This window comes from Chelonoidis abingdonii, chromosome 3 (assembly GCF_003597395.2).
Source record: "Chelonoidis abingdonii isolate Lonesome George chromosome 3, CheloAbing_2.0, whole genome shotgun sequence".
Classification (NCBI taxonomy): Eukaryota; Metazoa; Chordata; order Testudines; family Testudinidae; genus Chelonoidis; species Chelonoidis abingdonii.
Window position 1 is genome coordinate 140,471,776 of NC_133771.1, and position 27,189 is coordinate 140,498,964.

Below are 27,189 nucleotides of genomic sequence, written 5' to 3' on the forward strand. Positions count from 1 at the left end.
CCGAATTTTCTGGATAGTTCCAATAACCAATTTTGCATATCAGATTAAACACCATGCACATTGGTTTATTTTGGTGTCAAGTTCAATGACTGATGCAGTCTCTTTGCCTTTTACTTATTTTCTCCTTTTCCTTCTTCTCCTTTTCCTCCTTCTCCATATTTTTCTTTCAGGAATCCTGATATTTCCCTCCAGACTTTTCAGTGTTTTTCCTTCAGATTAATTTTTCCTTATCTCCCTCTTTCACACATTCTTTCATGAGTACCTCCTTCCTGTCACTGTTTTTCTCTCATCATCTTCTTTATTCTTTCCTTAACTTCTCTTTTCTAACTGTCCCATCTTTCTGTCCTTCCATTACCTTAAATTTTCACCCATCTGTGACATCTAGTACGTATTCACACCCATCACACACTCTGCCACTAGGCTCTAGAACAGCCAGCCACCAATATACTCACTCACCCAACCACATTTCATCCACTCATCATTCACACCTTCTCTCCCCAACATACCTGTGCACCCACTGCTCCCTGGATGTCACCACCACCATCACCCCTGTCCATCATGCACCCACATTGTACTGGGGGTTCCCCCCACACTCCCATGCGTCAACTCCTCACCCAGTCTACTGGATACATACACACCATGCATCCATTCCTCACTCATTCAAGTGCTGTCCCCACAATCTACTCTCCCAATGCTGGAGCACTCAGGCAGCCCTTATATGGAGTCTGTTCTCTTCCTCCTGCACCCTACATTCCTTTAACATGTGGAATGCAATGTTTAGTTGCTGCCTGCCACTAACCCACATACTCAAGGTGGCTGCATTTCATTGGTGCTGTGTGTGTAGTTTGTGAACTGCTTTGTATGAATGGTACTATATTAAAACAATTTATTAAATTAAAACTGCATTTTTTAATACATGAACTATTCTTATTTAAAATAAACCACAGCTTTTCCTCTTCCTGAGACAGTCAGTGGACAAGCAGAACAGATTTAAGAATCTATTGCAAAAGAAAGCAGAACCTAAAGAGCACACATTTAGATTTAAAGTATCCTTATCATAGCAATTGGATGGGACTTTTAGTCGGACACTCCTCACTTTGTATGGATTCCTAAGTCTGTCTCTTGTGATGCCTTAGTAAGATAAGATTCTGACAGAATGGAAGAGTACAAAGAGTCCAACAACTCCTTAACAAGGCATTTCAAAAACATCCATTAAAATGAGATTTATTTATGCATGGTGTTCTTGACCATGCATTCAAATTATAGGTCACAGGGTGATCAGAGTGTTTGCCTGTTGCAACATGCTGTTTCTGCTTGACATTTACACAAATCTCTCTATAGTTAGAAGTTGGGATTAAAAAAAAATAAATCCAGCTATGTCAGTTTAAAGGAAAAGGGTTGGAAAAGTTTCATTAACAATTAAACTAAGAGTTAGCCTTTCCTATGAAGGTTTCCACTGGAGTTTCTCTTTTAAAATTATTTTATTCAGACCAGACAGACGGATCCACCACCCTCACTGACAGGAATGTCCAGTTCTGCTTATACATCAACCTGACTGCCCAAGTTTCTACTGGCTCTGATCTACATCAGTTTTTTATTATATAGAATCTTCAGGCAAGAGACAATGGACCCAATTCTACTCTTCCATCAGGGCAATCCTACTGACATTATTCACGGAGTTGCACCAGTGTAACTGAGATCAGTATTTGGCCTACAAAGAATAACCTGTGGGAACTGGCATGGGCTGTAGGGACATTCTGGCCACCACTTTCTGCAGCTCCCATTGGCTGGGAACGGTGAACTGCGGCCACTGGGAGCTGCGAGTGGCCATGTAAATGTAAACAAACTGTCTGGTGGCCCGCCAGCGGATTACCCTGCTGGGTCGTGTGCAGCCCATGAGCCGCAGGTTGCCCACCACTGGTTAAGAGTCACATGCCATGGAAAAGAGGATGGGATTTGAAAAGCATCAGGGAGTCATTTGAGAAGAGGCTTTTTCCAAACAGTGGGAAAGAATGTGGGGAAAAGATTTACCGACAGGGACCAGACCTGGAGAGGGGGACAGACAAGTTGAGTAATCTGAGGTGATTAGGGAACTGACTGGAGAACAGGGTGATATTAAGACAGATGACAGGAGGAGAAAAGACAAATTCAATGGAAGACCTTTAAGAGTAATATGGAGTTTTATATTTGAGGCTGCAGTGGACAGGAAGCCAATGAAAACCATGAGTCTGGGAGTGAGGTGTTCCCACATACGAGCTATAGGCTTTTTTGGACATAAGAAGGGACGCAAGATTCATTCATGATGAAAAGTTAAAATGCTGTGGGAACCTTTCATTTAGTGTAAATAACTCTTTCTGTAGCCTCAGTTTCAGGACTTTTTATTGCTGATATAAATAATTTTAATAAGCGAGTGAGAGGATACCATATTTATGTGGAACACAGGTAAATCTGGGACTAAAATGAGTAAGTCCTCCAATGTAAGGGAGATTTGAGAGAGTTTCCCCTCTAAACAAGGTCCATAATCTGTCTCTTCAGTGACCAAGAGGACAATTTTTCCCTAAGCACCAGTGGCTATAGGAGTAGAATAGATACTCACTGGAACATGCAATAAAGCTTTTGCATCAGTTTTCTTCATACTATTTTCCACCAGTGGGACATGTTCAATCTTCCCGCTTTGGGCAAAGAGTAAGTGTGTTCCTGGGGGCAGAGGAATTGAATCTGGTCGAACAGAGGGCCCAATAACAACAGGAGGAGCAGCTGTGCTCAGACCTTGGTGACAGATGACAAAAAGCCAATGAAAAAGTCAGTTCATATAAATACAGGAAAGCAAACCATTATCTTCAATGCATAAATTACAAACATCTTAGAAAGAAATAGCACTATAAATGGATAGTAACAAGAAAAGTAGTACAACAGATATTTTACAACTTCTGAATTTTTCTTGCATGTGGTGGTGCAATAGAGTGTGTTATAGCTAAGGCTGCGAGTTTGTCACAGAGGTCACGGATTCCGTGCCTTTCTGTAACTTCTGTAGTGGCCGGTGCACCTGGCTCAGGGACAGCTCAGGCAGCCCCTGTGCCAGTCGTACTGGCAGCTGCTGGGGCAGTCTGGGCCACTGCACTCCCCCCCGCCAGCCAGCAGCAGCAGAATTTGGGTGTGGGAGGGGGAAGGGGTACAGGATGGGGGGAGGAGGGCTCTGGGCGGCACTTACCTGGCCCCGGAAGCGATGACATCCCCCTCGCTCAGCTCCTAGGTAGAGGAATGATCAGGAAGCTCTGTGCGCTGCCTCTACCCAAAGCGCTGGCTTTGCAACTCCCATTGGCCGGGAACTGCAGCCAATGGGATCTGCAGGGGCGGTGCCTGTGTGCTTTCACCCACCCCCAATCCCTCCGTCCCCCTCAGCACCTGGACCACCCTCCCCCCACCAAGTTTTAGTCAGGGGTATTTTTAGTAAAAGTCACGGACAGGTCACTGGCCGTGAATTTTTGTTTACTGCCTGTGACCTGTCCATGACTTTTACTAAAAATGCCTGTACTAAAACAGAGCCTTAGTTATAGCCCTCAAGAGGTTTAGCAACAGGTATGCTCCCACTGAGATAGCACAACTCTGCAATACTCCAGTGCAGCGCTGCACCTATATGGTATACCAGAATCCACTGAAAATAGATGCTGCAACAATTTAAGAGATACCTGTAGAAGAGAGAAATACTTGAGCAACTTACATGGGGGTCGGATTCCTGGTCCAGTTCTGGTGCCATCAATCTCATTACCATCCCTATCCACACACCAACAATACCCAGTGCTAGAATGGCATTGAGTTGGTTGATAATTCCCACGCTCATCACACTGAGGAACAAACTGACCAATGGGTATGGGCCTTTGTGAGTAGGAAGAGCCCCCACTAGCCAAAGCTTGTTCTTGTTCACGCTGACATTTAGTTTTCTCCAGTTCTGCACAAAAAAAAACAAACAAAAAAAAACACGCAATGAATATTTTATACACCTGACCAGCTACAGCATCCTAGTGCAGCAGAATATGGTAAGAGTATTCCAGACTCCAGCCTTTAAAGAAAGTTTTTACTATTACAAGTCCTGATGTCCTATCTGAAAAGATAATGTGTTGTTACTTCAATGATAACCTGACAAATGGAAGTGTGGCACATTTATCTCAAAACAGATTTCACCATCAATTAGTGTTACAAGTGTAACTTTGTATAGTCTGAGACCATGAGCAAATGCTAGATTTTAATACTTTATGTATTCATTCTGCCTTTACATCGTGACCTAGAATGGAACTTCACTCCTCCAGGAGGAGGCAGCATAATGTGTAATCAATTTGCAAAACCCCTTCCCCCCTAGAATTGCAGCTAATTAGCTATGCCATATAGTAGATGTAATTTTTTTTGCAGCTCTAAAGGGGGACTCTCCCTTCAGATCCACAAGAGCAAGTCCATGATAAGCAGCAGAAATTACAAGTTCTCTGCAGAAGCCAGAAAGAGTAGTGCCTCCTTATGGCTTTATGTGACAAGCAGGGTGACATCCCTCTGGTATCTGCAAAGACAGTGTGGTCTGGTCCAAAAAAGGGGGGTGGGGGGAGAGAAGACATAAACAAGGGGTGTGGGGCGGAGATATCATAGGACTAGATTCTACTGTCTTGTAAATGTGTTGAAAAGAAGGACATATCAGGCAGAACAGATATACAGTAACTCGTCAATTAAAGTTGTCCCACTTAACATTGTTTTGTTGCTGATCAATTAGAGAACATTTGATTTAAAGTTGTGCAATGCTCCACTCTTACACTGTTTGGCTGCCTGCTTTCTCCACAGCTGGCAGCCTCTCTACTGCCCCCCCCCCCCCTCCTCCCAGCACCTTCTACCCGCTGGAAGATCCCCGGATCAGCACCTTCCCCCTCCTCCTGCCCATGGCAATCAGCTGGCTTACGGCGTTTTGGAGGCAGGAGGGAGGACCCGGCGTGCAGGCTCCCCCTCCCTCCCGAATGCCGCAAACCAGCTGATTGCCCCGGGCTGGGGGGAGGGAGGGGGAACCTGCGCCAAATCCTTGCTCCTCCCCTCCTCCCTCCTAAAGGCCACAAGCCATCTGATTGCCCCGGACAGAAGGGAGGTGGGAGGAATGAGGACTCGGCGCGCCTCCCTCCCCTGCCTCCAGCCGGTGGCAATCATCTGGCTTGCGGGGTTTTGGAGAGAGGGGGAAGGAGCGAGGACTCGGCGCACAGGCTCCCCCTCCCTCCCGAATGTGGCAAGCCAGCTGATTGCCCCGGGTAGGAGGGAGGACTCGGTGCGCCTCCTCCCTCGCTCCCCTGCCTCCCGAACATGGCAAACAAACGGCGTTTAGGAGGGATGGGGGAGGAGCGGCAGGTCAAGGGGCTTGGGGGAAGGGGTGAAGTGGGTGGGTTGAGGGTTAAGTCCCCCGCCCCTGGTGCTTGCAGAGTAGGGGAAGCTGCCCTGGAACCTAACCCCCCTATTTACGTTAATTCTTATGGGGAAATTGGATTAGTTTAACATCATTTCACTCAAAGTTGCATTTTTCAGGAACATAACTACAACATTAAGGTAGGATTTCCTGTACCAGTCTAGAAACTGATGACATGCAGCAGCCCCATGACCTGTGGAAAGCTGTTAATAAAAAGGTCACAAAGGAACCATCACCATTCTGTATGATCAGGAGGGTTGGGCACAGTCCTCTGAAGAACAGCTTTTCCAAAAGACATCACAAAATGGTTTTATGAAAAAATATACTGTAATCATATACCTCATGAAACAGGGACTAGTAGCATGGGAGGAACACCAGCTTTTCCTTTGACCTGCCCTTCACCATAAAGAAACGCAAAACATACAGACAAATTACTTTTTATGTCTCCAGACACAACTGGCTGGATTAGTGTTATCTTACTTTCAAGGTCCCTGCAGCGTTTTGGGAGGGAGGGAGAGATCAGTTGTGACTGCACATACCCTACCTCCTTTCTCAGCCTGCAGAACCAGTTCTCCAGCCAGCCAGCAACAACCACTATGAACTGTTTGATGATAAGGTTTAACATCACCACTTCCATTTATTTGTTTGTGTTTTACACCATACAACAGCCTAGTAAGGAACAATGACAGTAGAACAGGCTCTGCAGATGACACAGCTCATTTGTATGGTTTTTACAGTCACATGGATACAAACCTTAGATTTAAAAAATAAAATAAATAAAGATATTTAAACCAGTTATGCAAGGACAGATTTGGGACACATCTCAGACACCTGGACAAAATTAAAATAGGGAAATGCAAATATCTGGAGAACAGCTCAGCGTCTCTAAACAAATGAAATATTTGGCCTCAGCTCTAATGTGAGTGGTGAAGTACATTGAGACAAGGTAGAGCACAGATTTTTAAGAAACACTATAGAGCTAATATTTTGTGTGTGTTTGAAATGATCATCTTCCCAGCAATGCACTATAAAAAAAAGCAGGGAATGTAGTAATTGGCTCGTTTGCCCACACTGCTTGCATTTTTTAAGAGGTCATGTTCTGTGTATAGCATTCTCCAGTGAAAGCTGAGGGTGTATAGCAGGTGGAAGCCAGCCACTTTTTTCTACTGTTCTAGGAGTTTAAAAGGAAACTATTATCCATCCAAATTATCTTTGTGAGAAGGCATCAGCCCCTCCTTCCTCCAAAAACAAATACGAATCCCAGAGGTTGGCCATTGCTCCTCGCTGCCCCAAGAATTAATTACCAAATAGCCTCAGTCAATATTGAATTTCTATTACACTAACAAAACTAAACCAGCAGTTATTTTATTAACAACTTAAATTTCTAAATATAAATCAAGAGAATGAATACATTTTTAAAAGGAGTTAGCAATTACGAATTATAGAAAGGAATGCATGCACTCTAACTGTAATCTGGTTGTTATATAAAACAGTCTTACTACAGCTAAATAGAAATGTCACAAGGATCTTGGAGTTAACATATGTATATGAACTTAGTTACAAGGATACCTTCCATGCTAGTTATAGGAAAGTAAAAAACAAGATGGCAAAACCCACAGCAAAATGGTAAGTTGCAAGTTACTCATGACTACCAATTTAAGTCCCAATTCTGCAAATATTTATACGTGTTCAACTTTACTTAAACAAGCACATGCATAACTGTTTGCAGGATTAGGACTTGAGGCAAATATTGCAATCAGAGCCATGTTGGTAGATCCTGAAACTCCATACAGTCACAAAGCGCTGCTCACATGGCTCCAATTGAAGGACTGAGGCCTTAGTTTTGACAATTCCTTTCCGATAGTTAGTTAAGAAGAATGTAGATGTTAAGAATGAAAGTTTCCAAAACACATCTGCAGAGTTCTCATGAACTGAAGCCATAGTCAACTGATAAGAGTTTACAAAAATATTTATGTAAGAGAATCCCAAGCAAAATAATTTCACTTTCATCACATAGACAGGCAGCTATAGTGAAGATACTTTTTATATAACCATAGCAGTTCACCCTGCAGTTTTGTTAAGTCTCCCTGACAAACAAAAAACCCTATGCTTTATTTGCTATTGCAATGCTAGGGATCAATCTTGCAAATGTTTATTTATGCAATTAGTCCCAATAAAGTCAATGGGATTACTCACATAAGTAAGAGCTTATTGGATCAGACATCTAGTTTCCAGACTCTGGAGCCCATGGCTTTTTTAAACTTTTAAAGTCTTAGCCTATATTTATAAAGATACAGAAGACAACTAAACACCCAGTTCCCACTGCTTTTCAATGAGAATTGGGTACCTTTGAAAATCATCCTCCCACTCATTTGTGCTACCTGCTCTATGTGCATTTTTATATTTATGGATTTGTGGTAAGCTTTCAGTTCCATCCAACTGTCTAAAGGTTATCTTGAGATCTATTCTTTCATTCTTGTAAACAGCCTACTTTAGATGAATATTTTTATTAAAAATCTGTGAACAGGAATAAAATCATCATCGGCATATGCATTCTATACTGAGCACACACATTTATTTTGGCTAGTCTTTCACCCTTACTCTCATGCTTCAACTCATAATGCTTACTGTAGCTCATATTACAACATACACAAAAATTCACCAGCACCATCACCACCAACCAAAAAAATGAAATCCTACAACTACAAGCACTCATCACTTTGCTTTTACACTGCACTTCTTTCCCCTCTTTTGTAGTTTGAATTGTAAGTAGAGCTGTGTATTAATTGCAGTTAAGTCACACAATTAACTCAAAAAAATTAATCGTGATAAATTAATCATGATTAATCACAATTTTAATGGCACTGTTAAACAATACAATTCCAATTGAAATTTATTAAATATTGATTTTTTCAAATATATTGATTTCAATTACAATACAAAATACAAAATGAGCACTGTCTATTTTGTATAGTCATTTTTTATTACAACTATTTGCACTGTAAAAATGACAAACAAAAATAGTATTTTTCAATTCACCTCATACAAGTACCATAATGCAATCTATTTACTTGAAAGTGCAACTTACAGATGTAATTTTTTTGTTCCATAACTGCACTCAAAAACAAAACAATGTAAAACTTCAGAGCCTACAAGTCCACCCAGTACTACTACTTGTTCAGCCAATCACTAAGGCCTGGTCTACACTACGCGTTTAAATCGATTTAAAGAGCATTAAATCGATTTAACGCTGTACCCGTCCACACTACAACACAGGCACTAAATCGATTTTAACGCTGTACCCGTCCACCACACTACAACACCCTTTATAGTCGATATAAAGGGCTTCTTTAAATCGATTTCTGTACTCCACCCCGACGAGAGGAGTTAGCGCTAAAATTCGATATTAACATATCAGATTACGGTTAGTTGTGGACGGAAATCGACCGTTATTGGCCTCCGCGGGCGGTATCCCACAGTGCACCACTGACTGCTCTGGACAGCAATCTGAACTCGGATGCAGCGGGCAGGTAAACAGGAAAGCCCCGCAACTTTTGAATTACATTTCCTGTTTGCCCAGCGTGGAGCTCTGATCAGCACGCGGTGGCGATGCAGTCTCAAATCCAAAAGAGCTCCAGCATGGACCGTACGGGAGATACTAGATCTGATCGCTGTATGGGGAGACAAATCTGTTGTATCAGAGCTCCGTTACAGAACACGAAATGCCAAAGCGTTTGAAAAAAAAATCTCCAGGATACACAGCGCTGCGTGACAAGCGTAACGGGAAGCCAGAGACTCAAATGGACGCTCATGGATGGAGGGGTACTGAGGACTCCAGCTATCCACAGTCCACAGCAGTCTCTGAAAAGTATTTGCATTCTTGGCTGAGCTCCCAATGTCTGTAGGTTCAAACACAGTGTCTGCGTGGTTCAGGGAATAGCTCCTCAGTTTCTTCCCCCCCCCCACCACGTGAAAGAAAAGGGAAAGAAATCATTTCTTGACTTCTTTCAATGTCACCCTATGTGTACTGAATGCTGCTGGTAGACGCGATGCTGCAGCAGTGAAGAGCAGTATCCGCTCCTCTCCCCCTCCCCGGTGGTAGACGGTACAATATGACTGATATCCGTCGTTCGCCATCAGCCCGTGAGTGCTCCTGGCTGGCCTCAGGTGAGCTGGCCGGGGCGCCTGGGTAAAAACTGGGAATGACTCCCAGTTACTCCCAGTAGATGGTACAGAACGGCTGGTAACTGTCTTCATCATAGCAACTGGGGGCTGAGCTTCAATCAGCCCCTCCCTTTCCTGTGTAAAGAAAACCGATCCGTACTGCCTGGACTGTCATAGCTAGCCCCTGTTGGCGCTCTAGGCTGCCTCCCCCTCATTTTATCTCACTAACAAGTCTCTGTTTCTTATTCCTGCATTCTTTATAACTTCATGACACAAATGGGGGGGACACTGCCACGGTAGCCCAGGAAGGTTGGGGGAGGAGGAAGCAACGGGTGGGGTTGTTGCAGGGGCACCCCCTGTGAATACTGACACGGAGCAGCTGTGCTCTGATACACTGGTCCTCTAATACACTTGCCCTTATTCTAGGCAGGACTGACTCTATTTTTTAGAAACATAAGGGAGGGATTGACTCAGTCCCAAGTGAGTCAATCCCAATTTTGCTTTTGCGTTGCGCCCCCGGCCGATTTCAGCAGGGGCACTCATGATAGCACGGACAGTACAGAGGGAGAGAGATAACCGTCATCTCATTGCCAGTTTTCTCCAGCAGTAGACGGTACAGAACGACCGGTAACCATCTCTGCTATCATTGCAAAAGCGGGGGAGACTGCGGGAACTATGGGATAGCTACGGAAGAGCTACCCACAATGCAACGCTTCAGAAATCGACGTTAGCCTCGGACCATGGACGCACAACGCCGAATTACTGTGCCTAGTGTGGCCGCCTGAAATCGAATTTATATCATCAGTTTTATAAAACCGATTTTAGCTAATTTGATATTATCCCGTAGTGTAGACGTGGCCTAAGACAAACAAGTTTGTTTCTATGTACCGGCGGTAATGCTGCCCGCTTCTTATTTACGTCAACTGAAAGTTAGACCAGGCGTTCGCATGGCACTTTTGTAGCCAGCATTTCAAGGTATATACGTGCCAGATATGCTAAACATTCATATGACCCTTCATGCTTCAGCCACCATTCCAGAGGACATGCTTCCATGCTGATGATGCTCATTAAAAAAATAATGCATTTATTAAATTTGTGGCTGAACTCCTTGGGGGAGAATTGTATGCGTCCTATTCTGTTTTATCCGCATTCTGTCGTATATTTCATGTCATAGCAGTCTCGGATGATGACGGAGCACATGTTGTTCATTTTAAAGAACTCTTTCACTGCAGATCTGACAAAACGCAAAGAAGGCAGCAATGCGAGATTTCTAAAAGTAGCTATAGCACTTGGCCAAAGTTTAAGAATCTGAAGTGCCGTCCAAAATCTGAGAGGGATGAGGTGTGGAGCATGCTTTCAGAAGTCTTCTAAAAAGAAAACTCTGATGTGGAAACTACAGAAATTGAACCATCAAAAAAGAAAATCAAATCAACCTTCTGCTGGTGGCATCTGACTCAATGATGAAAATTAACCTGCCAAGGCCCCAGGCCTTACTGAACACTCACAAATGAATAGTTGGAAACCAGTCTGGCTTACCTGTGGGTTCGTATAGTTAAAATTGATATTCGTGTTATAAGAATGTGTGTAGTGTTTAGAATGTATGGAATGCTTGGAGGGTGCTGCTTATAATACTTACAGTATGTCCCATGCTATAAAGGTAATGTTTAAGTGTTTGCGCTATAACTGTAAAATATTTGTTCAGAAACTCTAACTCACCAAACAGGAAAAAAAACTTCATCTAATGCAAAATGCTAGATTCCTACAGAAGGTGTTACCTCCTGCCCATCAGGAAGGACTGCTGAATACAAATGGGCCATTGTGGAACAAAGACTTTGTCGATTGCTCCCCCCATCCACCCAGGAAGAGTTCTCCCATCAGCTTAGGCTCTAGGGAAATGGATAAAAATCTCTCACCTGAAGGTCTCTGTATGCTATCTGGACTCTGATGGGCAGAGATATCTAAACATATGCAAGAGATCCCCAAGTAGCTCAAAAGACAAAAAAGCTTGCTTATTAAAGAAACTTCTAAAACCTTTTGAACTTAAGACTATCTTTGTGCATGTATGCTTACCTGCTTTAACCTTGTGAACAACTAGGTGACCAGATGTTCTGATTTTATAAGGACAGTTCCGATATTTGGGGCTTTTTCTTATATAGGCTCCTATTGCCCCCCACCCCGTGTCCCGATTTTTCACACTTGCTGTCTGGTCACCCTATAAACAACTCATTTTTTCTTCCTAATTAATAAACCTTTCGTTAGTTTATTACAGGTGTGGCTACAAGCATGGTCTTTTGTGTGAGATCTAAGGCGCAAAATGACTTAGGGTGAGTGACTGGTCCTTTGAGACTAGGAGTAACCTGAATATTGCTGCGATTTTTGGTGTAAAGCAACCATCTATCACAGAGGCATGCTTGCCTGGGGTGACAAGACTGGGGAGCCAAATGGGACTGCCTGTGACTCCATATTAAGGCTGTCATAGTGCTTTAGGAGTTCACATGTGTTACTTGGTTGGTGAAATCTAAATTATAGAACACAAACAATTTGGGGTTTGCATCCAGTTCCTGGACAGTCTGCCCTGAGGTTGGCACTCATACTTGTGAGCCCCTGCAGACAGCATGACACCTCATACAGAATGATTTAGAAAGAGAAGTGGTAAAAATGTGGATCAATGAAAGAAGATGAAGATGATTTTTTGAATTGTGCTTTTGAGTAGAGGATAATGAAATACCGAGCCCGGACAGGAAAAATGAAGTGATTTTGTTTAGAGTATTAACTGGTCATTGTGGTTTAAACAAAAATCTTTTTTGAATAAACAAACACAAAGATGGACTATGTATGTGATGTAAGGTGGAAGAAATAACTGATCACCTTTTATGGGTATGTAAGGGTTTTGATAAAGAAAGGGAAAAAGATTGAGGAATTTCAATGGCTTAAGCTAACAAAGCATCCTGTGGCACCTTATAGACTAACAGACATTTTGGAGCGTGAGCTTTCGTGGGTAAATACCCACTTCGTCAGACGCACACCTGCGTCTGACGAAGTGGGTATTTACCCACGAAAGCTCACGCTCCAAAACGTCTGTTAGTCTATAAGGTGTCACAGGATTCTCTGCTGCTTTTACAGATCCAGGCTAACACAGCTACCCCTCTGATATTAAGCTAACAAAAGTTATTATATTTTGTAGTAAAAATATTAGGGAAAAGGGATAGTATTAGAAAGGCTTTGTTACAACATACCTTACCTGAAAGATACAGGGCAGGATGAGAGAATATAAACCATGAGGTATTTAGGAATTGTAGCTGGTGGCAGCTATAACTATCCAATCAAGTTTGCTTCACTGTGGAAAACAAACAGAAAAAGAATGAAGTGAGGAGGCTCTGGAGATTGTAGAACATGAACAGCTCCTGCAGGGAAGACCCTGAGACCAAGGGAGCTGTGATCTAGAGAGAAGCCAAGGGAGCAAGAGGCTCTGAGGAAACCTCGATGGAGTTTGAGCCTAGAGGCCATGTCAGAAGGCTGATACCTAGCTAAGAAGAAGGATGAGAACAGACTGGGATGGAAGACGCGCTCCAGCTGTAAGACAAACATGAGAGTTAAGTATGGACTGTTGTGTGGTGATGGACTTTACTTTGGGACCCTGGAGGACTGTTAGGACCCATTTCTGTTATTAAACTGGCCCCAGGTAGGGGTGGTGTTAATACAGCAATTGTTTTATGTGAAATCCTGTGCATAGTTCTTAGGGGGCTAAAAGGGGCAGGGTACCTGTAAAGAGAACCCAGCCCCCCCCACAGGAGTGGGCGCTCAGTAAACGGTCACCTTGTTACAGGGCCTGTATCCTGGAGCACAGTGACTCTGAAAAGGACTTAAAAATCACAAAACGAACAGGAGTACTTGTGACACCTTAGAGACTAACAAATTTATTTCAGCATGAGCTTTCGGTGAGCTATAGCTCACTTCTTCGGATGCACAGCAGTAGACAAGTAACTGAGCTCCCAATATGATGCTGCAGCTAGAAGGGTAAGTAGGATCCTTTTATGTATAACTAGGAGAATGTCATGGAGTGCAGAGGCAGTATTACCTTCGCACATGGCACTGGTGAGACCATACTGGAATGCTCTGTCCCATTCTGGTGTCAACACTTCAAAAGGGAAGTTGAAAAATTGGAAAAAGGCTCAGAAAAGAACTACAAGAATAATTTAAGGTCTGAAAAAAAATCTGTTACAGAGAGATATCTATGTTCAATCTATTTAGTTTATCCAAGAGAAGCTTAAATGGTGATTCTACCAGTACCTACATGACGAAAGAGATTTCTGATGTTAGATACCTCTTTAATCAAGCAAAAATAGCATAATGAGATCCAATGTTAGGAAGCTGAAGCTAGACAAATTCAGACTAGAAATAAAGCATATATTCTTAACAGTGAGGGTAATTAACCAGTGGAACATCTTACCTCGGGCTGTGGTGGATTCTCCATCACTTGAAGTGTTGTAAATCAAGACAGAATGTCTGTCTAAAAGATATGCTATAGCTCAAACAGCAGTTATGGTCTGGACGCAAATACTACTGGGTGATGTAGAAATTCTTGGGTGAGGTAGCTGGTGTTATGAAGAAAGTCAGACCACATGGTCTTAGTGATGCCTTCTGGCCTTGAAGTTTATGGGTACATCCACACTACCCGCCAGATCAGCAAGTAGCGATCGATCTGTTGAGGATTGATTTATCGTGTCTCCTCTAGATGCAATAAATCGATCCCTGAATGCGCTCCCGTCGACTCCAGAACTCTACCAGGCGAGAGGCAGAAGTGGAGTTGACGGGGGAGCCACGGCTGTCGAACCCACACCATGAGGATGGGAGGTAAGTCAAAATAAGATACGTCAACTTCAGCTACACTATTCCTGTAGCTGAAGTTGCGTATCTTACATCGACCCCCTCCCCCCAGCGTAGACCAGCCTTATAAATGTATAAGAATGACCTTCCTATAGCAACAGCTGTTTAATTTTTGTTCCATCACACTTTCCAGCATCCATGTTATTTTCAATTTATTTCAAGTTCCATAGTATATAGGACATCTTCCTCCCCTTAGTCACCCATCAAAAGTGACTATGCACTGGCTTTGAATCATGCCAAATTCAGATAGTCAGTTTTATAAGCCATTAAAATATTTTCAACTTCTGATCTACCAACTCAATCACATTTTCATTCTCAAATGGAAACTATAGAAAATGTTTTCATACCGTGCCCAGAGTCATTATGTAATCTCATAGTTACTTTATGTTTCTTGTTTGGACAGTTCATTCTGGGTACTACAAGAAACTACACTGGGTTTCAATTGCTAGTCCTGAACAGTCTCAAAGAACAGGTTAAAAATGTCAACATTAAAATCTCACCCCTATTTATCAGTTTACCTGTATTTGTAGTGATATAATACAAACAGTAAACAGACTAATGCTGTCAATGCATTTCTCATATGAAAGAGATTATACACATTACTCTTCTGGCCTCGAGAGGAAAACCTTGTCTGTGTCTCTGGGACCTTGAAGTAAAAATATGATTTAGTGGCCATAGGTCCCAACCCAAGAATCTTTTTTTTTTTTTTTTCCTGTTTAGTAAACATAGCCTCTGGGGTTTGCAGGCGTGGGAGGGCTCAGACATCTGTTTCTTTTTTAACTGAAAAAATGAAGCGTGAGGAAATAATGAAGTTCAGACATTCTTAATAGCTGCTGGAATGTCACTGCTCACATCAACTCTTTCATTAACAAGGTGGCCAAGTTTGGAATGAATGTGAAATTCCAGACAATTTCCAACAACTACTTCTGAGAGAAGATTTACCATGTACTGGTAAAAAAAAAAAAAAAAAGAAAGAAAAAAAGAAAAAAAGAAAAATGCATAAAACAGATTGTTACTCATTGTATGGAGCCCAGAATTCAAGATTAAATTTTGTATCAAGGAAAACAAAGGCTGCATAAAGCAACATTTTGTCTATTAGATTCAACAGATGCTTAGTTCTGAATCTTGATGCTTATTAGTAAAGTTCAGGTCTAAGTCCAAACTTTGTGGCTTGGGCCCATCTCTACTTGTCAGTTTAATTGTTTCAAGAGGCCCATTTCAGCAGTAGCTAGACTCATTTTTTTGTGATAAAAAAATCATAAGCAGCCAGTTGTATAAGCTGCTGTGAAAACTATATGTAGCAAGGACTGAGCAATTAGTCGAATGAAAATCTCCAAGCTGATAGCTATCTGGAGAGAGACACCTCTACCCCGATAAAACACGAATTCCGATATAACGCGGTAAAGCAGTGCTCGGGGTGGGCTGAGCGGGGGAGAAGGGGGTCTGCGCACGTCTGGTGGATCAAAGCATGTCGATATAGCGTGGTTTGACCTTAAACAATGTAACGACTTTTTTTGGCTCCCAGGACAGCGTTTTATAATAGGGTAAGAGGTGTATTAGGTGAGTTAGTTTAGGTCAACTAGAGATCCTATCTTGATATGGAAGAAGTAGGTAGGAGGGAAAAAGCCTGGATAGACAGTAAATTTGATACAAGTAAGATCCTCACTAAAATACTCCAGCTGGGAGATGCACGTGGAGCACCACATATTAAAAAGTCAGCCAATAAAGTGGACAAAAGCACAGTTTATACAAATAAGCTGAACCATGTACTTGAGTCCACTTTTAATCAAAGTATAATTTGGTTTTAATTATGATCAAACTTCATAACTAAATATCATCATAGTATATTTATAACAAGTAATTAGTTTTAGCGATTTATGAAGCCCTCTACACAGCATCTGCCTACTACCCCTCATGTTGAGAGTGGAGTAACCACAAGCTTTTTTGTGAGAAATTACCAGCGTTGCAGCTTACTGAAGTGAGAAGTAGTAGAGTTCTACTGTATTCCAATCAGACTTAATTCACTTGCCAAAGGATAAGTTTCTTATCCTACCATCAGTTTGTACATCAAACTTTATGCAGCTAAACTAATTTTGATGCTGTCATAAACAGATGCTAAGGGTAATGGGTCTCTTTCACCTAGAAAGGTTAACAAACCCACGACTACCAGGACCAAATCGAGACAAAGATACTTTAGAATTTTAAATTGGGTGGGGGAAGCTTTTGTTTGTGGTCTTTGTCCGTTGTGTGTTCTTCTCTCGGTGGTCTGAACGAGACCGGACTTATACAGGCTCTCTAAGTTTCCGTTCAAATAGTAAGGTAAAAACGCGGTTTCAGGCTTTGATTGTTTTACTCTATTTGCAATTGGGATCTGGTCTGGGTTAACTACCTTTACTATTTGTATTGTTACTGGGGGAAAAGTTCTTTCTTGGCGTCTGTAAGAATAGTGATCGCCTGTAATATTTACATCTGAAGTTCATGAGATAATTCTTTACTTTTTCCTTTCTTTTATTAAAAGTTCTTTTAGAGACCTGAACTGATTTGTTTTTCTTGTTTCCCTGTTTTTATCCCAGGGAATTGGGATATACTCACCAGGACTGCTGAAGGGAGACGGACGGGGGAGAGGTGAAATCTCTCTCTGTTTTTCTTGAATTCGTTTGCCTTTTTGTGAAGGGATAGGACATGCCTTCTCTGCATGGTGATTTAAGGAGTTTGGATCAGTAATCTCTCAGGATAGCCCAGGGAGGGAAAGTCTGGGAGGGGGAAAGAAGGGGGAATGGTTTATTTCTCCTTGTTTTAAGGACCCAAGGGATTTGGGTTCTTGGGGTCCCCAGGGAAGGTTGGGGAGATCAGAGAGCCCCAAAACACTATATTTTTGGGTGGTGGCAGTGCTATCAGATCTAAGCTGGTAATTTAAGCTTAGAGGATTCATGTGCTAGTATCTCATTTTCTGAACTCTAAGGTTCAGATCTGAGAGGGAATGCTATGACAGATGCTGGTGGTTTAGGTATGTCCCTAATTCACAGCAGAAGTCATAAGAAAAAAAAAAACAAAAAAACCCAGAAACATAAAAAGTTTAATGAACTTTAGTAGATTCTCAGCCCTAAAAAACACAGGGTACTAAAAACCCTACTAGCTATTATATTACCACTAACACTGTTTTAGGATAGATCCATACACAGCAAGATATTTTACCTTGAAAGTGGAAGGTCAAGTAAGGTATAGGACTCAAAAAAAAATTATGATGACCAGCCAAACAAATAGGGTATTAAACTCAGCAGATGTAAGGTGCAGCTGGAGTACTAGGCACTTGGGACCAGATTTTTAAAAGCATTTAGGCAAATTCCATAAAGAAATATAGTAGAAGTCATCCTACATAGCAGTAAAAATATTATGAAGCTACTACTATACACTAAAAGTCACTTTGTATTAACCATAATAAATTTAAACAAAGGTTTAGTGTACATTTGTTTTATGCAGTAAATAATAAACTTTGAACAGTGAAAACACGTCTATATATATTCAGATGAAATTCAATATATTCTTAAAACTAGGCTTTCTGCATAACATTAATTTGCCAGCTTCAATATACTAAACCATTGGTTCTGCTGTAACAAAGGGGATGCAACAGATGTCAAAGCAATATTTCTACATCTGTGATTCATGGAAAAATTTAGAATCTTCAAATTTCAATTTGGTTTCAAATTACCTAGAAGTTCCTTCTAAGGCAAGAACTCAGTTCTCATCTTCAGGTTAGTTTGAGAAATACTTAATGAGGCAAGAAACACTATATAACTTTCCATCTATACACACAGGTATTCATGCATGAAAACTAAGAATACTGAAATATTGGCTTAAAAAGGTGACAAAAGCTAGAGCTTCAGAATTAATGCTGCAAATCTGGCTTCAATCTACTCCAGTGAGTTTAGTTAGTACAGAAAAGTCTACAAATATTGGACGATTTGACATACCATATGTGCTGTTAAGGAAGAGTTAAATAAATATGATCCACAAACATAAAATACCACTATCACACAACAACTTTTTACTAGTGTGCTGCAAATGCCTCTTTTGCCTCAGTGATGAGACATTAAGCACTCAGTTCTAAAAGTTTTGATTTTTAGGGCAACTAAGAAATATAGGGGGAAGACCCCCTAAAAATTAAGCTTCAGTCATAATATAGTATGTCATTTAAGTACACATCTAGGCAAACTTTAAAAAGTTGAAGGCTCTAAAAAAAAAAAAAAAAAAAATCATACTCTGTCAATTGCATAAAGATTTTGACATTTTGCTTTGTGCTGTACTACAGAAATGTATAAATAGAAAGAACCATTCTTTCAAAAATGTTTCATAAGTAGTACTAATAAGAGGCAAGCTTCAAATGGCTTAGAGATTTGATTAACTACCCAAGTATGTTCATCTGAAACTCTTGGGTCTGTCAAGTTGAACATTTTGGGCCAGATTGTCCAGTAGTATAAACTGGTGTAGCCTAAACAAAGCCAGTGGAGCTGCAAGGATTTACACAAGCTCAAATTCTAGACCCAAGAACAGGAAGAATGGTTCTCATAGTTGTTTCAACACTTCTGTTTGGAATGTGAAGAAACAGATGAGGTAAAAAAAAAAAAAAGAGTTGTTACAATTTCAAATCTTAAGAAAAAGTTTGGCAAATTTTGGGTTCGTGTTTGGGTCAGTTTTTATTTGACCGGAACTGCCGTTTTCTAGTAACTACTCTTCATATGCAGCATTTTTATCGTAAAATGTCTGAAAAGGTTTGTAATGTAATTTAAATGAAAAGTGACAAATTATTTATAGAATTAATGCGATACCAGTTACAATAACAAATTTGAAACCAATATGCCCATTTCCTCCACTTATGCAATCTGAGAGCCACGCAGTAACAGTGCAACATGTTAATATACTTACTGGACAGCTTATCCTATCTGAATAAAAGTTGTTAATACCCACAGGGCATTAGGCAGGAATAGTTCTTTTTTCCTCATTAGCTGTATTAATTTTGACATATGTGAAAGAAAACAAGTATTGCAAATTACACAAACGCCTCACAAGGACAGGAATAATTCTAGTAGCTGAAACATCTGGTTAAATAACTTTAAATAAAAATAGAATGGCTAGAGAGCTATTACCCTAACAAAAAAAGAGAGTAGATTTGTTTTGTTCAGACAGATAGATCCCTTTTCAGAACAGGTTATACCCATTGTTATGTCAAGACACTGACTTCCCTAAACAGGGACTAGAATCACTATATCTTGCCCTGTTTACTGCAGAAGGAGTGAACATGTGTTCCTCCTTCCCCTTCATAACACACTGCATCAGTTGAAAGATAATACAATGAATACTCCCACAGATATCTACTTTAAATCAAGTGAAAACAGGGATGAGGGACCAGACACCAAGAGCCTATAAGACCTATCTGAAAGGTCATAAATTTAAATATGCAACCAATGAGGGGATGGGGAGAAGGGGAACCCAGAAAAATATGAAGATGGGCTCCTTTGAAAAGTGAAGAAACTATTGAATCATATTAACAGTAGGGCTTGATTTTCAACACCATAGGAGACAAAGATGGCACACTAAAAGTGTGAATGCAATGGCATGCTGAATTGCTAGGTTTGTATGAGCAAATAGCCAGTTAAATGCCTAACTGACCTTGTGTATACACAATTGTGGTATCAACTCACTACATACAGCCCTATTTATTTGACCTTTAGAAAATCTGGCCCTAAATACACTTAGGAGTCTCAGAATGTTTAGACACCAGCCACTGATCAATTAAATATTACATTAAAACAATAAGGCTACTAATATTTTTTTGTTCTAGTGACGAAATACGTTAAACGTTTGTCCTCTGATTCCTGAGCTTTATTTCTGGTCCCAAATTGAAGAACTGTAAAACTTTACCTCCTAATACACACTGGAAACCATCCCCACGATAACCTGCCTTACAGTGGCAACTGAAAGACCCAGGAGTGTTGTAGCAGAAAGCATCTGGATGGCAGCGGTTCTGACGACATTCATCTACATCTGTAAAACAGAAGATCAGGCCAGATAATTTCTCATGATATACAATAGCTTATAGATCACTGTTAAGTTGTTTGTTTTAAGGTGTCAAAGTGGCTTAGGAGCGGAGGTCTCATTTTTCAAAGTGACTAACACCTAGGATCCTAAATTCCACTGACTTTCAATGGAACTTCAGCTCCTATGCCACTTCGTTGCTCTTGAAAAAGTTTTACCCCCATATCTAGGTTAGGATTTGCTTTCCAGTGGTAAAGCATGCAAAATTTAAACAGAAAATTCTAAGAAAAAGCATTGTTGACAGTTTATTAACAGATACCTACCCACATTATTTAAAAAAATTCTGGATTTCTGAAGCAACAGATCTTCAGATTGGTGGACCCTATAAAATGGTTAGGATTTGGCTGGCAAAGGTTCCAGTGCATACAATTATGGGAAGGCACAACTGCCCTGCAGTCCAAGTAATGTGAAAAAAAGCATGTTAGTATCACAAATTCAGTGTGACAGGTATGGTGGGCCACATCCTCAACTGAAATAAACAGGCATTGCTCTACATGGATTTACACCAACTGAGGATCAGACCTGTTTTGTTTAGGTGACCATAAACTAAGAACTGTTTAAGATCATTGCAATTCTCCCATCAGAGCCAGGCTACTTATCAACTTATCAACCTGGGTTACAAATGAGGGGGGAAACATAAGGGTTGAATTTATGTCTGTCAGGAGACCTATCAACCAAGACACCTTCTATTTGAAAATCGGAAATAAGTGATTTAAAAATCAAACCAAGGCAGGTATCAGCTGGCTCACTAGCATATATAATAATCAGCAAAACTGTTTAAATAAATAAATGGCGTTACGCACCTACACAGGAGTGTCCATCTCCAGAAAAGCCATCTAGACATGTGCAGATGTAAGAAGAGCCATCAACATATATACATTGGGCACGCTGAGGAATATCACAGTTGTGTGTGCCCATTGCACAATGGTTTATAACATGTTCAACAGCTGTAAGTTTAGATAAACACAAAATTAAAAACGAGATTTTACACATTTAAATTTTCCCTCTACTTAATCTGCATTTCAGAGAAAGAAAAGTAATTTCTCAAAAGGTATAAATTACAAAGGAACCTTTGTTTTATTTATCAGTCTGTACTTACTTACACTATGTACCTTGCAGGACAAGGCCATTTTACAAATGAAGGGCTTCATTCTGCTCAGCACCTTGCAGGTTTGGGCCAAAAATGTGTTGTACTATGCAACAGAGAAGTCACCACACACACAAATCCTAGCATCCAAAAGATTTTTCCTTTTTGTAATTAATCAAGTACTGGTTGAAAAAAATGTCAAGAAAATAACCTTGTATAGGCCTATCAACATGTTGGCTGAACTATCAGTCAAAACACACTGGGAATAATTCAGTATCCCACTAAACTGTCCCAGGATTGTTGTCACTTCACAACAGATGGGAGCTGTGACTCAGTAGGAGCCAAATACATTTGTAGATTAATGGGGAGAAATTTTGGCTAACTGCAGCAGCTATCACAATCTACTTACAGCTGTGTTTGCTATCACATTTCCTACAGTAACAACAGCTATTCCATGCCCAATACTACTTCCATCACTCTCCAGAACTTCCCACTCCTACTTGTTGTGTCAAAGAGAAGGGGAAGAGGCAAAAAAGAATTAAAATCAATTTTGAAATCCCCTTGTCCCCAGAAATATTTGAATCTGAAACACGTGCAGCCACAGCAGCATTCTAACTGCTGGTGCATGAGTGCTCACCAAGAGCTCTTTTCTAGGAAGGACAGGATGACTGGAGAGCAAGTTCTGAGTTCTCTCTCAGCAGTACAGACTTAGATTACAATGCCACCAGCAAACACTGCTGTCACAGCAAGATCTATGATGCGAGTCACTATCTCTTCTTTTCCACATGGAAAGCCCTGGTAGAAAACCACTGACAGAGTTGGGATCATTTAGATTTGTTGCTCTATGAAAGTAAATTTTAGCATAGAGCCCCCCTCCCCCATTTTATACTCTGGGTTGTTTATCCAAAAACCCTCCTGACCTGCAGCCCACAATCTGAGCACAGCACCCATTTACAACCCTTTTCTCCACCTCTGATGGAATCAACAGCTTTTGATCAACAGCCTATGCCCAACACCATATTAACAGCTTCATCATCAATGGAAAAACCTATTATGCAACTAACCTAAATATTCAGTAAAAATAGACACAACTCCAGTAACCCTGACATGCTAATAGGTCACAAGATTTTGGGAGTTTCATGCCACTTGCACTTAATACAAGTACTACAAAAGAGCTAAAGCTGAGGAAGAGCACTGCCTTGAGAGAGCAAGTTGAAGAAGCACAAAAGAAGGCAACAGACACCTGCTCTGGTGCTTAGATTTGCAGAGTGCTGACTCCCCATCCCTGGGGAAGGAGAAGGGAAGAAGAGAGCCACTGGATTTGTTTTCATCAGCGAGGTACTCTCCATTTTCCTTCCAGCCCTATACACTGCAGAGTGTATCTTTGCAATGCCTCTGCTAGAAAGAAAGGGACAAACTGGGGATCAATGGAATTATGTCAGGGATGAATTTGGCCAGAGCTGGTCACCGGAAGTGCCACAAAGATTAACTTTATAGGTACATCCACATCATGCACTTCTTACAGTGATACGTAGAGTACACACCTGGGTAGCCCTCTTTGCATAGGTACAAATAGCAGCATAGGCTGTGAGGCACTGCTTAAAAGATCTGCCTGAAGCCTGTGCGTATGTCTCCAGGCATATATCCTACATGGCTCTCTACAGCCCAAGCAGCGCCTTCCCTGCCTACACGGCTACTTTTAGCAGAGTGGTGTCCTGCTACCTCACAGCTGCAGGAGCCTTCCCCTGCCACAGGGAAAAAAGCCTTGGGCAGTGGGGGAAAAGGCTTCAGTAAATCCCTCCTCCAAGATCCTTTCCTCATCACAGTGAAAGGCTCTGGCATTAGGGAGCTACTTAAGTCTCTCTGCTGCCTCCCCCATGTCAAAGCCTTTCACAGACAGAGGAAGCTACACACTGCAGTGTGGAGGCAGCTTGCTTTTCACTGTAGCATGTAGCTATATGTACCCCACACTCTGCCAGCACTGGTATGCAATGTAGACGCAGTCTATATGGGGGCTGGCAGAACAGGGCCCGGAAGGAAAAAGTGTTTCACGCTGAAGTGACAAAAGGGAGACAAGAAAAGATTAATTGTCCTTCCACACCTTTCCCTCTCCTCCTCCACCCTGAGATAGCGTAAGAGTCAAATTCCCCTTCCAGTGTCCAATATTAACTCTTCCACTGCCTGACCCCACCTTGTCTTTCACGTGAATTTTCAAACTGAAGGGGGGCACACACAAAAGGAGGTGCGAACAGGTGGCACACTTTCCCTTTAAAATCATTCAATATTCACAAGACTGTCCAAAAAGAGTGTCATAAATTATTATACAAGTTGCATGATCTTTTTTTTCAGTGTGTCTTTTGATTTTTAAACTCTTGGGGTTTTTAAATTTCTCCAGGGCAAGGCATCCAACCCCTTAAAGAATCTATATAATATTAAACAGGATGAAAATTCCACATGGGAAATTAATCTGCGCACAAAGAAATCCACTTTAAACACGCATTTTGTACAAGCATCCTCAGACTTAGCTAGCTATCATACAAGTTGAACGTCTGTAAATGCAAAAGCCTGAGAGGGAGTAAGGGGAAAAAAAAAAATTGTGTGAGCCTGTACTTGCCCAGGGTAGGAAAACGCCTGACTATGTTATTCTTAAATTCAGGTTTCCACCAAGCAGATGCTGTAACAACCAAAAATGTAAGAAAGAAAATATTTAATAAAAAGTTACTTAGCAGAGCCAATAAAGTTACTTATTTAAAGCTTTCACAGGCCACTTGACATTACACAGCTAAGAAAATTTCCTCAAAACCCCAGAGGCTTAGATTTCGTTTTAAGCAGGGATTTAGCACGGTTTCCCTCCCTCCAATGCTCTGCCGTTACAATTCCTTTTTAGCAAGTTCCAGTAGGAACTTCAAGATTCCCATCCTACACACAGCACTGATCCACGACAGCATTAGTAGGTAGGGGTTCGAAACAGCACATTACATTACCCAAATGATAAATCTGAGAGTTACATAGAATGACACCAAGCTGAAGACAGACCTTTATCTGGACTAGTATATAGAGAGCAAAAAAACTGAATTCTCTCTTTTTCCACTTGTTGATCCCTTTTTGGAAGAAAGGGCGTGGAAGAATTGTCTTTTCTAGTCTCAGGTCAGAAGGAATTTCCAACGGTGTTGAAATGTAGTTTCATAAATGGCATAATACAAGGGTAGAAGGTGGGCCTCTTGAACATTGGTATTTGGTCCTACTCAAAGAATATGGACTCCCTATTCCATGCTCTTCACATGGACTGCAACCCAGGAGCAGCAGAACGTCCATAAGAGTTGGGGGGCTGACGGTGCCCGAATCATGGCCACATCTTCCCGTGCCGCTCCTTCTCCTGGAGCCCCTGCCCTCACATCGCCTCTTCCCAAGGCCTCACTACCGTGCCGCCACTTTTTCCCCGAGCCCTGGGTAGGAGCAGGATTTTATAATTGTACTATAAGAATGAATGTATGATTTGATTTCATCCTGCCAGCCACCCTTTTAGAATAGCAGAAAGGAATGACAGACCAGAACAATCCTTATGACTGATTATGGTCACTCTTTCGTTTTAGGGTAAGTAATAATGTCTACTATGGTTTCCTATATGTATTACAAATTAGGCACTCTAGTTAAATATACATTTCTTTGTTTTAAGGTATAGAAAGTAAGGGTATGGCTACATTCGACACTTCAAAGCGCTGCTGTGGGAGCACTGCCGCGGCAGCGCTTTGAAGCGTGAGTGTGGTCACAGCGCCAGTGCTGGGAGAGAGCTCTCCCAGCGCTGCTTGTACTCCACCTCCTCATGGGGATTAGCTTGCAGTGCTGGGAGCGCGACACTGTTTACACTGGTGCTTTACAGCTCTGTATCTTGCAGCGCTCAGGGGTTGTTGTTTTTTTCACAGCCCTGAGTGAGAAAGTTGCAGTGCTGTAAAGCGCCGTGCAGCCAAGGCCTTAGAGACAGGATTTTATATTGTGTCTGTGTTAAGGAGATTAGAGGAAAGTTGAAGTAAACTGTTTTGATTATAAGATTTAGGAAGGCTTAATTTACAATGCCGTTTTTTGCTCAACATAAAAACTGCTGTATACCTTTAACTGTAAAAGACTGTTCGTGTGAATGAGGAATGTATGCATCAGGAAAAGATAAGGTGTGAAGGCCATTGTTATAGCCAGATGGTCAAGGAAGAAGGAGTGAAGAGACTTAAAGGACATCAGAGAATCATCAACGCGCATCCATAATGAAGGCCAGATTGACGACCCTGAGGTGAAGTCTGGCACCCTGAGGACAATTGATTAAATCAGAACAAAGGACAGGATGACCCTCTTGGAGGTGTATTGGAATGTTTACATCAAAAGATACACCAATTAAGAAGTAACCAGTCAGAAACTGATACAGCAAAATCTATAGACGTCAACAGAGAAAAAAAGACCATAAGAACAGGGTGCTCTGCCATGGGGTTTTTGGTTCGTCTTGCCACACTCCAGCAGCATCGGATCGCAACCGACAGAGCCCGGCTCCCCTCTGCGACCAATCTGGCTGGCCACTAGATTGATCCAGACTCTGAACTGGTAACTAAACATCAATTGGCAGGACTCGTAAAAGATCCCATGTGCTTTGTATAGCATAACAACTGCCTTGCACCATCTCTTCTCCTGAGGCCCCACTCTGGTGCTGCCTCCCCCACCCCCAACCCCCTGCTTGCTCCTCGTCACCCCTTCTCCCCCTCCCCCTCCCCCCCTTCACTCGCCCTTACAGCAGGTAAAAAGTGGGAGGGACCATGGCCCCCGGCCCCTCCTGTTCGGGGAAACTTACTGCAGCCAGCTCACTTCAGGACCCCAACAATGCAGTCCAGCTCTCAGAAACAGGAAGCAGACAGTTTGTCAGCGTATGCTCAGAAGTGGGAGCAACACAATGGGACAGTTTAAAACTGGAGTTAAGACTGACCTGCCTTAAATTTGAAGGCATTGTGAAATCAGATGGCATGTTAGTAACTGTTCATTTTAATTGTTCCCTCTTTACAACTATGAACACCAATTACATTTGGAATCCACAGCTGAAAGTAACAGGGAAGTATGAAAGAGCTGAGATCTGAGACAGACAATTTTAAAATTACGTTTGTTTAGATTTATATTCAGCCTTCAAGAAAACTTCGCTGAGAATTGTACTAGCAAAGCATCAGTCTTTCTACAAGTCATAGATGATAATTTTCTAACATAAAAAGATACTGCATCCAACATGTGGTAGCTCTGTTTTGGACCAGCTCAGTGGTTTGAGCATTGGCCTGCTAAACCCAGGGTTGTGAGTTCAATCCTTGAGGGGGCCATTTGGGGAACTGAGGCAAAAAAATCTGAGGATTGGTCCTGCTTTGAGCAGGGGGTTGGACTAGATGACCTCCTGAGGTCCCTTCCAATCCTATGATTCTATGATGGATAAAGATGAATTATTCATTGGACTAGTAATCATGAACTGATTACATTTAACAGGGACGCACAGAGGACACTCCCAACCAGG

General features: G+C 41.6%; 1 protein-coding gene across 1 annotated transcript in view; it reads right to left on the reverse strand.

The window, feature by feature from the left end:
* NID1 (nidogen 1) overlaps window positions 1-27,189 on the reverse strand; it is an 81,747-nt gene that overhangs the window by 17,251 nt on the left and 37,307 nt on the right. Inside the window, exons 11-14 of the mRNA XM_032775043.2 lie at window positions 21,376-21,519; window positions 20,399-20,521; window positions 3,722-3,949; window positions 2,597-2,769 (exon numbers count right to left, since the gene is read on the reverse strand). Coding sequence (XP_032630934.1) covers window positions 2,597-2,769; window positions 3,722-3,949; window positions 20,399-20,521; window positions 21,376-21,519 — 668 coding nt within the window. The remainder of the gene's footprint in view (window positions 1-2,596; window positions 2,770-3,721; window positions 3,950-20,398; window positions 20,522-21,375; window positions 21,520-27,189) is intronic.